Source organism: Oxyura jamaicensis, chromosome 15 (genome assembly GCF_011077185.1).
Source record: "Oxyura jamaicensis isolate SHBP4307 breed ruddy duck chromosome 15, BPBGC_Ojam_1.0, whole genome shotgun sequence".
NCBI lineage: Eukaryota > Metazoa > Chordata > Aves > Anseriformes > Anatidae > Oxyura > Oxyura jamaicensis.
Window position 1 is genome coordinate 14,951,336 of NC_048907.1, and position 13,636 is coordinate 14,964,971.

The 13,636-nt window shown below is 42.6% G+C and overlaps 1 protein-coding gene across 3 annotated transcripts in view; it reads right to left on the reverse strand.

Moving 5' to 3' along the window:
- The window catches only part of LOC118174884 (transmembrane protein 132B-like), a 244,473-nt gene that overhangs the window by 177,129 nt on the left and 53,708 nt on the right, over nt 1–13,636 (reverse strand). For 2 of the 3 annotated variants that reach the window (XM_035340636.1, XM_035340635.1), the window contains exon 2: nt 7,145–8,024. In XM_035340636.1, coding sequence (XP_035196527.1) covers nt 7,145–8,024 — 880 coding nt within the window. Of the gene's footprint in view, nt 1–7,144; nt 8,028–10,177; nt 10,202–13,636 lie in introns of those variants that run through there. The other variant, XM_035340637.1, reaches the window with a different exon arrangement.

A 13,636-nucleotide genomic window follows, 5' to 3' on the forward strand; every position in this document is an offset into this window, starting at 1 on the left:
GCATCTTGGTCTCCCCCAGGATCCACATGCCTTTGCCAGGCATGCTCTGTCTCACAAGCATTTTAACCGTGCTCTCACCCTGCTCTCAACACGACCGTGCCACATCTGCTGCCAGTGCTTTGCACGTTCACACTCAGCTCCAAACAAAGCATCGAGTCAAGCAGGAGCTGCCTGGAGTTAATTAGCAGGAGCTGTCATGTCAAAGCTTTTACAGGCTGGGATCGGCCTAGGAACAAGCGTGTAAAACCAAAACCATTTAAAAATGTACAATCTCTTTCAATTACCGTCAACAAGGCTGAGTTCATGTCAAGTCATGTGCTGTATTGGCACCTTCCAAATCCACAGGAAATGCTTTTCACATCATCCCCGTTTGCCGCATACCATGGTGCCTGCTAACGCCCTGGCAGACAAGGGCTTGTCGGGGCTCCTCTTACAAACCTTATGCACTGCCACCAGTTACATCAGCCTGCTTACCCGCTTGTAGTTTAGTACTTCACAGACAAGACCTCTCACACACCCGACTTCAAAATCAGCGCAAACAACTCCTTTTTTTTCTCCTTTTTTTTTTTTTTCTCCGCTGTACGGCTCTGAGCATGAGATACAGCAAATTCATTGACATAGCATTGCTCCATCCCTTAGTGATCATAAATGCAGATGGGCTGATGAATGAGATAGCTGTGCTGCTGGCAGGACTCCAATAGAGAAAGTGGGGTCTCAAGGGAAACCAAACACATTCTGATGCAAAGTAGGGCATTGCTTCACTCCAGCTCTACTCAGTGTCCGTCCACCCCGTGCCGTAAATGTGAAATCTTCCAAACCATCAAAATTGAAAATAACTAACCAAGTCAAACTATTCATCTTCTTCAGTGAAAAAAACACCCTGGTGAAATACACACAGAGGCTAAATATTTCAGAACTTGATCTAATTCTGCATTTTGGTCAACCCCTCCTTCAAACTCCTAGCAACATTTCCCCTCTCCTGTGGAAGAAGGGAGAACCCGTAAGCCAGGGCTGCTTGGAGCAGGCAGCAGGGACACTTCCCACCATCAACAAGCTCTGCCCCAGTCTCCCAGTAACAAACAAATCTGTTTGTGGACACAGCAGTGTGTTCAGGACCCCTTTACAGGGTGACAGAAGTCACAGGAAGAAAGCATTTGGGTACGAGAGCGCTCATCACCGCGCTGTTGCCAGCCCTCCGCAAGTGGCACAGGGCTGCTGCTCATCTGTTTTATTCCCCGCAATCGCAGGCAGGTGATTATTGTAGCAGGTAGTTGACCTTTATCTAAAATTCCATTAAAAAATTTTATTGACTGTAGTCTTGTGGGGTCTTTCAGGATTCACTCAGTCATTAATTCACTGTCGGATATCCATGGGTTTTTAAAGCTTTTAGGACTGTTCAAGCTCTAGAGAGGAGCTTTTTTTTTTTTTTTTTGGGGGGGGGGGGGGGCCCATTTTTAGCTGTTTTTAAGACTGTAAAAGGGGTCTTCGCCCTCTCCAGTGCACCTAGGACAAAGAAGGTTTTCTTAAAGCATGCAAAATGGACAGAAAGTGGCAGCGTGGCACCGCTGCTGCCAGGGCAGGTTGGCTGGTACACGGGTGCAGCCTCCCAGGGTGGATGCCTTTTCCAGCTTGGTCAACAAAGAATCCAGGCTTTTATCGTACTTTATATGATATCCTTGTGAAATTCATAGCTCCGCACCATCTTGTCACATAAACACCATCTATTAAGACAGTTAGAGCATTGCCAGGCTTTCATCTGCTGAAGTTTCTTTTTCTGGGCCAAATGCCTGTCTCAGAAATAAGAAAATTAAAAGAATGGTTCAACCCTTTCTGAAAGAGAATTTATAGAAATGGTCTATCTGAGCTAAAAATTCTGCTGAGAGCTCCCCCAGCCTTTGTAGGAAGGTCCTGGAAGGATGTTACTCCCTTCCTCATTCAGCGATGAAAAGAAAACAAAACAGTGGGAGCTAGACAGTCTATGTATCTAATGAGGCAAGATATCTGGGAAAAAAAAATAGCATGAATTTATCATTAAGGAATATGTTAAAATGCATATGTACATGGGGACTGAGCTAGGGTTGCCCAGATCTCTCTGGTATTTCCAGACTTGCAGTGCTTGGTATTTTTAATTAATGGTAATCATTGTGTTTCATATTTTGCATTTAGTTAAGTGTACACTTAGAGAGAAATAATCAATTTCAACATTCATTCTGGGTTTATTAACACCTTTAAATATAAAACAAATATTCCCAAGTCACCAGCAATACCCTAATTCCGTAATTATTTCTAAATCTGAATTAGCACTTCTGATTAATTTCAGAAGTACATTTTTCCCCTTTTCAACACTTTCACTTCTGCTGAATTTTCATCCTAAAGTGATGCTTCAGTTAATCGTTTACTTCTCTCACCAGTAATAACCCTGCCCTGCTTCCCCATTGATAACAGTTTGGTTCCAAGTGATGAAGGCCGTGCAGAGCCTGCTCCTCTCCCGCAGCTAGGCTGTGTTCCCCATAGTCTGCACTCTCATTTTCTATGCATTTCCAGATCTAAAGCCTTCTGTTTTCTTTCCCTTATGTGCTCTTGGCAGCTATTGGCAGGAGACATCCTCTTAATGATCTTTTTCTGGCCTTCTAGACGACTGCTCAGACTTCTACAGATCTTTCATTATTAAGGCAGAAGCCTTGTAAGTCAGTTTTAATGGCCAGTGCAGTTTTTATTCCTTAGCAGGAGACATCACCTCCTCCATATGGATATATGTTTATTAAAATAAATCCTTAATATCATTTTTCCCAGCGAGAATAATCAGTAAAAGCCAACCGCTGTGTATTACACCTTGTTCTGGCTCATCCAAAAATCAAAACGTGATCTTTGTCCCGCGGTGCGGATAATCCTTCTCCTGAGGTTGCCTAGGCACTGGGCAGCAGCGAGGTCCCTTTGCACAGCCCTGCCATTCCCCCCAGTAGAGGCCACATCCCGACTGCAGCCGCTTTCATTTCTCCAGCGTGGGATTCATTACCTGCTCTCAGTCCCTTCCTATTATTCCTGGAATATCTCCAGTCTCTGTGTCTGCTCTGACAGTGGATAAAAGAAGGATGGGTCATTCATATTAGGGACGTGTAATGAATGCTGACAAACCCACTTTTTGTCTGTGCCTCGACAAATTGCTGTTAGCGCTCAGCCTTCATTACTCGTACATCCTTGCTGACGGCTTGAACAGGGAGACTTGGAAAAGGGGACAAGAACTCGGCCATTTATTTATAAAGAGTGTCCTGGTTTATTTCCTACAACCAAGGAACAATTGTTCATTTCTTCTATTAAATGGTTTCCTGCTGTATAAAATGACCCTTGTTTCTCTTCTAAATACACCTTTTGAGTCTCAACTGTGAGTTGAATAATGCCATACCCCACAAAAGAAATACAAGCCAGTCCCAGTGAGTGCTGGATAATATTTCCATCTTTCCGGTCAAGCAAGAATTGTTTTCTCCTCTCTCCTCCCCTTGTTACAACTCTCCCACCTATACCAGGAGACTTCTTTAGTTCAGTAAGTAGCACAAAGGCTGGTGTTATTCCTTTTTTCATCATGATTTCCATCTTTCCCCATGTACTATGTTTTAGCCACATTTGTCAGTAAAGAAGATAACAAATATTCCTATGCATCAAAAGACAAAGAACCCAAGGATTTGTGATACTAATGCATCTATTAGTCCTGCAGGATTCTCAAAACTGTGCTTCACCTTTGCTTTCTTAAAACCAGGTAGCCCATAAAAAAGTATAGTCATGGTAATACAGCCCCTTTCACTTATCTTTATGGTTAAGCTATGTTTAGTGGCAGTCCACCTAACATAATGGCCAAAATTTATGTTCACAGATGGTAAATTTTACAGTACAGACCAGAGCAGCAAGGCCACAAATTAATCTGCAGTGTCATAAAAATTTAATTGCACTCCTGTATAGATCATCTGTCAACAAAGCGAGCAGTATGACTGTCAGACACAGCAAAAGCATTCAATCCCCACGTAGCCTCCAAATTCTGCCCCTTGACATATCTGGGTCCTTCAGTTGCACCGAGCCACACTGTCTGGATTGCAGAATGAAAAGAAACAAACTCCCTGGACCACAGCACAAACAGAGTTCCGACTTGATCTTAAATTCCATTTATTGAATGAAAACTAACAAAAACAAAAGCAAAACTTAGCTTAAGCAGATCAAAAACAGTTTGGACTGAGGAAAGGGATAGGAAGTGGTCACTGGAGCTTCACGTCCAACCAGCTGCATCTCCCTCTGCAGAGGAACACCACTGGAAGGATGGGGGTTTAGAAAATGAGCATCTGTCAGTGCAGCACATTGCTGAACCCAGAAAGCATTCCCAGCTGCTTTCCAGTTTCCAAGCTTGATCAAGAGCCTCCAATTTTACCAAGAACAAGGAAGAACCTGCCCTCCTAATAGAGAAGTTTTGCTAAAACAAAAATCAACGCCAAATACGCTACACAGCGCAGCATGAAATAGTAAAGAGGTGCATGAAATTGAGTATGTCTGTTCTGCATACTGTCAGAGCTCAAGGTCGGCATCAATCGCTGTGCTGAGAATGACTTGATTTTGATCTATCATCTCATATGAGCCAGACTGAAATTCACTCTGCTCCACTTATAACAGATACGATTAAAAACAATCCATTATATTAGGCAAAAATATATTTCCCAAGGCAAACATTCACTTCGATGTATTTTTCTCTGGCCATAACATGCAGAAATTCTGTGTATATCAAAACCTCTGGGTTTTTACAGACATTAGCATTGAGTTGAAAAATAGGGAAAGCCTGCAAGGGAAACCACATAAATGAGATGCAGGTGCTATAGTGATTGTATTACCCTCAGCATAATTCCCTGCCTACTATGTAAACTTTGGCTGAATAATCTCTCCATGGGCCCCAAGTATGTCATTTGAAATACTCATAGCAACAGTTGCTGCTACTCTCTCCATCCTGGAGAATGGGTGAACCGCCAGCAGAACTGCATTTTGCCTCTTTCTTTCAGTATTCAACTGAAGGTTAAATAAAAATGCTTGCAGTCTGATGAAAAGCAAAACACAGACAAATCCAAGGAAACGATGAGACAGGCCAGACTACCTAGAGCCAATTGTGAATTTTCCAAAGAAATGTTCCTGGGCACATAAAATACACTTATTCATTATAACAGAAACATCTCCTGGAGATGAACTGATTCCGCACACGTCTCAAAGAAGGAAATCCCCATGGAAACCTGCCTGCTCGTGCTGCAGCTCAGGAGCACTGAGATACACACTCAGCCCCACAAGAAGCCAAGGGTCTCAGCAGTGGCCAGGCTCTTGTGACCCACCTGGGGCTCCTCAATCTGGAGGCTCTCGGTTCCCTTGTTTTTTTGCTTCCTTAACACCCCATGTTAGTTACTGTGCTCATTGCTTCCAGATTCAGTTTTGCTTTTAGAAGACAGAAAAAAAATCAGTCTCCGTGGGAAGATTTTGATGCTTTCCTGGCCAGTGGAAATTTCAAAAACGCCACCTTCATGCTGTTTGTTACAAGGCAAGAGTTATTTTTGAAATTCCAATGAAATGAAAACATCCTCACCTTAAGTTTTCTCTAACACCTTGGGAATTTTATCCATGGTGTGGCAAAGAGAACAAAAAACTGAGAATTAAGAGCTGATGTGAAATCCTTTGCAGAGCCTTAGGCAAATTCCATCATATCTCTGCTACAGAACTGGGGATCAATAGGCAAATGCCGAAGTCTGACTTCTGCACAAGGTTGGTCTGTCTACTGCACTACTCAACAGTGGCTGCTGGCCAGAACCATGCTTAACAAAAAAAAGCCAGTAAACCCAGGCAGAAGCAATCATAGAATAACTTGGTTTAACAGGAAGAGTCTTCCTGACCCAAACCATTTAAAGTCCCGTTAAACCCTATAACATGATAATCATCAGAAGTATCAGTCCCCAAGTTGATGAAAAACACTTGGGGTAGGTGGGCCACTTCTTACGCTCTGCCTGTGTACTGTGCTATGAAGCACTTGTCCTAACTCATGCTGCAATCTCTAAGTTTATTAGCATGCATGTGCTATTTCACAAAAGTTGAACAACTTGAAAGTACTATGTAAGGTTTGCTGTCTGTTTCCTCAGTATCTGTCCCTACAGTGCATTGCTGTCATGTTCCGCTCCCATCGTTCTTGGATCAAAAAGTTAGAAGCGAGGCACGAATCCGTTCTGAGGTTGCCAGCACGAACTGTAACTCCTTTCCTCCCAAGCGTCTCGCATTCTCACAGCAAATGACACTTTTCAATTACCTTTTGGCCCTTTTATTCCCCACGTCTGGCTCACATTTTGCTCTGAATTCAGTCTCTATGCAGCTCTGAACCCAGAGTCTGACAGCTAAGGACATAACAAATATGCATCACTAACCCTCAGGGTGGTTAGAAATGCCTGAATTCTCCTATTGAAGACAGATTCATGAGTCAAGGTCACCAAAAAATCTCAAAATTTAAAACTAAAATGGTTCACGCAATAAGCAGTCAAAAGGTTGAGGGGGCACAATGGGCTGTCTTACAGCAGAGCCAAAGGAGGACTCGAAGTTTGGATCTGAATCTTGGCTCTGCCAAAGACTTCCTACACAAGCTGAGGCACATCTCCCTTCTCCCAGCTCCCCTCTGTACACCACAACGAAATAGTATCTCACCACATAGAACTGGTACAAGACATATGCCATGTACTTTGGAAAGACTGTAAGAAAGCTTATAAAAAAGAGAGGGTGTTTTGCCAAAGCAATGGAAAACACTCCGGCAAACCATCTAGCAAAATGGATTGCAGCTGTTTGCATGGTTGACTTAGACAGGTGTAATTTAAGAGGCAGAAATACTACTAGAAGCAAACAGAATTAAAACAAAATATAATGATGCAAACAGTAATAGCTCATACTTTAAAATCAATTCCCATGTTCCAAAAAGTGTTATCTACACAGATGATTCAAGCCTATTTATAGTTTTCCCCAGTTGGAGAGAACATGCTTAAAGTTAGTTCTCTGAGCAAAACACTGAATGTAACCAAAGCAATTACACCTGAGATCAATTTGTCCTTATTTGTTGACTGCTCAGCATAGAGCACTTTAAATATTCTCTTACCTTAATACAAACTGGTCTGCTAGAGAGTCATCGGCCAGGGAAACATGAAAGGTCACAACGTCACCTTCTCTGACAGGGCTGAGTGGCAAGCGGATGATGACATTCTCATCTAGCCTCAGTGAAGACTGTTTTAATTTGTCATGATTTGGGTAAACAATGATGCTACCAATCCTCTCCATAGCTGGCAAAGCCTTCTGCTCATTATCTTGACCTGCATGGATACTGTTTTCCCATTTTGCATCCTCTGGAGAACATTCCCCATCTGCTGTATAAATCTTATAGAAGAGCTCCACAGTAATCCCTTCCAGAGAAGCTGTTTCCTCTGAAACCAAGGGTGGAGGGGAGCTGAACCAGCTAGGAGATAATTCCAACTCTGCAACACATAATCCAAGATGACCTGTCAATCTACAGCTGGCCACAACTTCTCTAGATTCCAGGAAGGCAAACATCTTCACGCAAGGCAAATTCTCCGCAGAACTATTGTCATCCCAGTCTTTCCCCGCAATATAGAACAAGGTTTGTATTTTAGGTTTGTTGGAATAGATTGAGCTGTCAATTATGTGTGATCTTAATTTCCAATTAAAAGTGAATTTATTTGTGAAACCAAAAGATGCAGAAGACAGCATGAAGTCCAAGGGAACAGCCTGTTCAACAGAAAAAGGTCCATACGTGGCATTTAGGACGGGTGGTAGTTTGGATTTGTATATAAAGAATGAATCCACCCTAGACTGCAAACTGGAGTTCCTCATGATATCCTGGTTGGCTTCCTTAAGGAAGAAGAAAACATCGGCATTGCAGATGTGATAGCTCGCAGGGAGATACGTTGGCAGGTTTGAAAATCTCTGTATGCTGTCCATGATCCCTCCTCGGCTCTCCACCACTGCAGGCCAAAGATAAAAAGAAACAGAAAGACAAATTCTAGTGGTTGCTTAGCAGGCCCCTCCGTTCTACAAAGCAACGTATTAACAGGGATCAATACTGTTAGCCACAATTACAAAACAATCTTGACACAGGTACCGTGCAATAAACAGTTTTGGCTCAAAGCTCGTATCTTGAACAACATCCCACTCAATCAGCCATACAGCTCCCTTTCCCCCTTCCCCAGTCTGGTACCTACCTAAAGTCCTTTCATCAAGTTCTGGATAAAACAAGGAGATCAAATAGACAAGGCCAGACCGCAATCTAATGTTCCAAATCTTTTTATTGGTTGTTTTTTGTTCCTTTGTAGCCAAACCAAGTTTATGGTTTGTTCTCATCCACGTTGCAATATGGTATATAAGCAACTGGCATATTGATAGCAGTAGGCAGGAAAATAGAGCATTTCCTTTCAACTAGCATTACTAATGCAAAATGCAGGCTAGGCTGGGGTTTGCAAGTTTACATCATTCCCATCCAACTTTTGCCAGGTCAGTAGTTTGGAAGTTAGCTGCACACTAATAAAAGATTTGTGTTCTTGGGAAAAAAAAAATAAAAAATAATAATAAAAAAAAGTTTTCACACACAAGAAAATACAGGGTTTCACAGAGGTCTCAGTGGGATGGATTTACAGGCTAGGGTGAACTTAAGAGGAGAAGAGAAATCCTTTACATGCAGAAGGTTCACAGACACTTGGAAGGATTTTTTAGTTTAATTCCAGAGGAGAATGAAATGCATTTAGAAATCACAGAAGTTTCTCTGCAACACAATGGTCAATCCTCCAGCCAATGCTGAGCAATTTTTCCTGGGCAAGAAAAGATTCCAGAGGGAGGGAAGGATCAAAAGATGTCTTTGGTTTGGGCTGATCTCTAATTAATAGTGAGATATATTCAATCTGGGCTGCCATTCTACCCAAAAGAGGCGCTGGGTCTTTTAAACTAACAATTCATAGGCTCCAACAAAAAGCTGGTGAATACAAGCTCCTGGGACCACCACAGAAAAAATAAACAGAAACCAAATGAATTAAAATGAAGCAGTTCCATAATGCACAGAGATAACAAAGGAACAATGACAGATCCTAAGGTCAAAGCTCTTGTTGTTTCTTGAAGAAGCTTAGCGGTGATTTTAGTGTTTGTCAGGCTGGGGAGAGCAGATATACAACATGACAAGCACAGAAACAATTACACTTGTTACGAGCCAGGTGACTCAGATACTTACAGCCACAATTTAGCACAGATAAAAGCTCAAATATTTAAGATTTCTTTTTCAGGTTGTGTATTTTTAAAGCCTACACTTCTCTAAGACAGATTCTAGGGCAAACCTCATCCATTTGACTTTGCTCCACTCTTGCAATTGAAATTCTGCTCATTTATTTTCAATGGCTTGATATTATCTATGCTCGTTTAAATACTTCTCATCTCATCACAATACTTCTGCCTTTACTTTTGCTATGTATTTAATTGTTTCAAGGTTTTTCTGCAGCCATTGAAATATAATTTGTGGGAACATGTAAATATAAAATATATATAAAAGCATTTTTAAAAGCTCAGCAGGAAACAATATCAACAACCCCCTCCCTCACTTCTTCACATGGGGATGAGTTCTGGGATTCCTCACAGATCCACAAGCAACGATAACTGCAGAGCAACTGCCATGCCATCTCCCCACTCAGGTGTCCACTCGTTTCTGATGCATTTCTAAATGTTGCAGTCCATCTCTCAGAGCACACCAGTGCAGCCCATACCTTCCACCTGGCTGCACACAGCCACAGAGCTGAGCACCCGGCCGAAATGCAGAGACCCAGGTGATGGGGAGCTCCCTCTTCCCTTTCTGACATGGGAGCCACACTGGGCCAGCCAGCTTTCGTATCACCACTCTCACACAGGGGAGAAGCAGTTTCCTAAAGGAAAAGAATGACCCTGACCCTTCCCTCCCACACCTCTTTGCATGCCAGCGTGAACCCAGTGCAGCCGCCATGCTCCCTGCACCAGGCAGAACCCAGAGCCCCCAATTCTGTGTGCGGAGCCATAGGGTGAGTGGTAACAAGCAGCTCTGGAAGGAGACAGAGGCGAGGGGCCAACTGAGCTACCTGCAGCAGTGGGAGGCACAGGCGAGGCAGACACAGGAGCAGCAGGGGCATTGGAGCAGGAATGGACACGGCTACCCTGCACGGGAGGGTGCCCTGAACCCACAGCAACCCACAAGAGGGATGCAGGCACACAGCAAGGCTGGTGACCTCCGCTCAGCAACACCCCAGGACACTGCTTGCTGTGCTTCTCCACCACTGACTGCTGCCCTGGGGCAGCCGCGGTGCTTTTAGCCCACTGCCAAACGACAAAGCACTTGGGCAGTCACACGGGGGGACAAACCTCGTCCAGCTCATAGCAGGAGCAGATGAAGAAGATCGATGCCAATTCTGACACCAGAGTCACCAAGGGATGCTTTAGCAGCTCCATTACTGCTCTGCTATTTATAGAGCACCTTGACATGGCACATCTTGCCATGCTGTTTCCGCTGCTCAAAGTGAACTTTGTTCCTGTGAAAAGCGAGGCAGCGAGGGTAGGGAGGGTGTTGTGCCTTCCCTGAGAACCCAAATGCACACAAGTGCCTTCCTGGATTAATTGTAGATAAATCAGGCTACATTTGAAAGCAATACTTTAGAAAATCCTCATTTACCATAAAAATGGTGCTGCCATACAGATAAGCAAAGGGCATACAAAAGCAGGAGCACCTTCTGGTTTCTGGGAGAAAAGCTAAAATTTGCCATCTCCCGGGACACCCCAGATTACAGAGGAGACTGACATAGCTCCTGAGCCTAAAGAAAAACTGTATACAAGGCAAGGCTAAAATGCATCTGTGTTTACATTATAGCACTGTCGTGTCCCCCCCCCCCCTCATCTTTCATGCAGACACTTTATCTCTCTCAAGCACTGATTTACAGGAAGTTTAAAAGGTATGTTTTTCCCTTTCCTCCATTTCATTATAGTAGCAACATTCAGCACCTCTTCTGAGAACTGGTACGAGGGCTAAGATATCGGCCGGCTGTAACTCAAACTAAATGAGACACGAATTTTGTCTGAAAGCTTGTATGGTAAGCCATAAACACTAGTAGACAGGGCTGGGCTTTGTCCTAGAACAAAGCCTGCAACAAAATATGATATCTGAATTTAGCAGCATTTTATGATGCTCTAGGAACATCTAAAAAAAATACTTCATACGGTGGCAGGCCAACACCCTGCCTTTTTAATTTGGCCCATCAGCACCACAACATCAATCTCCTTATAGTAACAATCAGAAAAAGGACACATCTCCAGCTTTCTGATGTACAACAAAGCAGCTAATAAATCACCTACTCCTTTAATAACCACTCCAACAAGATCAAAAGAGGGCAGAACATTAGATCAGAACATGGGTTAGTCCTAATTGCAAAATAAAGAGCAAGAGTTGAAGAAAAGTAGATGGGGGCTGGATGAGCATCCCCAGAGCCCAAGGCTATCTCAAAGGCTGAACTCAGTTTTTCAGACTACTTTGGGACTGGCGACACTGATGGAGAATATAGAAGTAACACACAGACACGATGAGATATTCAGACTGCATTTCTACCATAATTTTTACCTTGTAACACTTTTTCAGATGGTGCTTTGCCTCTTCTAAAGCACTGTTATTCAAACGAGACAAATACCAAGACCTCTTGAGCAACAGGTCAACTGGTAGCATCTCACCCCTCCTCCATTTATGCCATAACACTTCTCTCCAGAGCAGAACAGCAGCCTCACAGCCCGGTTCTTCATGCAAACTCTGACAGTGTGTACCAAAAGGAAAATCACTCATGGTATTTCCAAAGAGCAGAGGGAGAAGCCACCACGATGCAATAACCAAGCACAAAATGCCACAGATCAGGGAGATGCTCATTCCTAGTCCTTACCCTGACCAGCTCAAACAGAACTTCCTTTCTGTTATCTTGGTGATTTTTTTATTTAGACATAAAATTATCCACTTTTTTCAATCCACCTGACTTGACTGCAACTGATGCCACAAAATGCAGCACAAGACTAAGGCACAAGCAAACCCAAGGGCTGCCACTCATGTAGCCCAAGATTTCATCCAAGCTGTATTTTTTAGATTTCATAAATTCTAACTAAGAAGCAAAACAAGTAACCTATAGAAGGCAGTGGTGGCAGTGGCAGGTCAGCATTATAAACTAATGCTTCTATGTTAAGCTGCAGTAAGGGTAAAGTCTTGAATTTTTAGTTACAAAATGAACTTTAAAATAACTCCTGCTGGAGCATAAATATCTTCCCTCTAGCTTAGCTAATTACTTAACAGGAACCAAATCTTACATAAGCCCTCAGTAATTTTGAAATTGGTGGTGCGACAAACAAGGAGCAATAAAAAATATGCAACTTTTTCAATATTCTTGTTTGTTTTCAGAAGGAAAGAAATCAAATCTTACACCTGTGAAAAACTGAAAGTGTTAGAATCCATCTTTCCTGCAGCATCATCAGAATTGTAGCGTGAGATCATACAGACACTCCTCTTTGTAAGAGAGGAATAATTTCAAGTAATGTGGTGCCAGGAAGTACTATGATGTTATCCATGACTCATACAGAGGCAATCAATGGCTTGTCTGTATAGGAAAAAAAATCACCAGCCCTTCCCACCAGCCAAAGACCATAAAGACCAAACTACACATGTAGCCATTATACTCCTATAAAAATGGCTCTATTCATAATAATTATTTTGCTCTGGAAATACAGGCATTATCCTTGAATAAAAACACACTGTATCCCAGGACAGGGTATCCACACATGGAAAGCTATGCTAGAACTGATAAACCATAGAAGAACAATTAATTCTGAAATAATTCTGGACAACCTGTGTAGGTTACGTTCTCTCATGCACACAATGGGTAAGATCTGATGCCTGTTGGGGACCCCAGCCATGAGGGGCTGGTGCAAGGTGATTTGGCCCAGCTCCAGTTGGGGGAACTCCAGTGTGAACTACTCTGGCTCTTAATCCTGGCAGCAGGAAAATGAGAAGGATGATACCTTGTGAAAAAGGTACCACGAGTTCAGGCTTTATTTGGGTACTTTGTGTAGGGTAAATTGCAGCTATGTGACAACTTGAGACTAGATGAACACCTGCTTCATGCTTACGCTGACTCATTCAAAATTTAATAAAGTAACCATGGAAGGAGGATATCACTGTTTACTTCCCACATTCAGAGTCCATCCTGTGACTCATCTCCTCAGTTTTATATTAGAGGAGAGAAGAAAAAAAAACTCTCCATAGTTCCACTGAGGAACAACTTCCATCATCAGCCGTTCACAACGAGCCTTACTTATTTTGTACTTGATGTAGTTATACAGTGAACCTCACTGGCACAGAAAAAAGCCGTAATAATAAACATTGTTTTCAACTGTAATAGAATAATTTAAATATATGATACTACAAGGAAGACTTACGAAAAGTACCCAATACTTTTTTAATATTAAAGTCAGCCCAGAAGCTGTCAACATATAAAAAAAGTAGTGTAAGAAAAGATGAGAGGATCCCTTTAAGCTTTTATCATTCTTT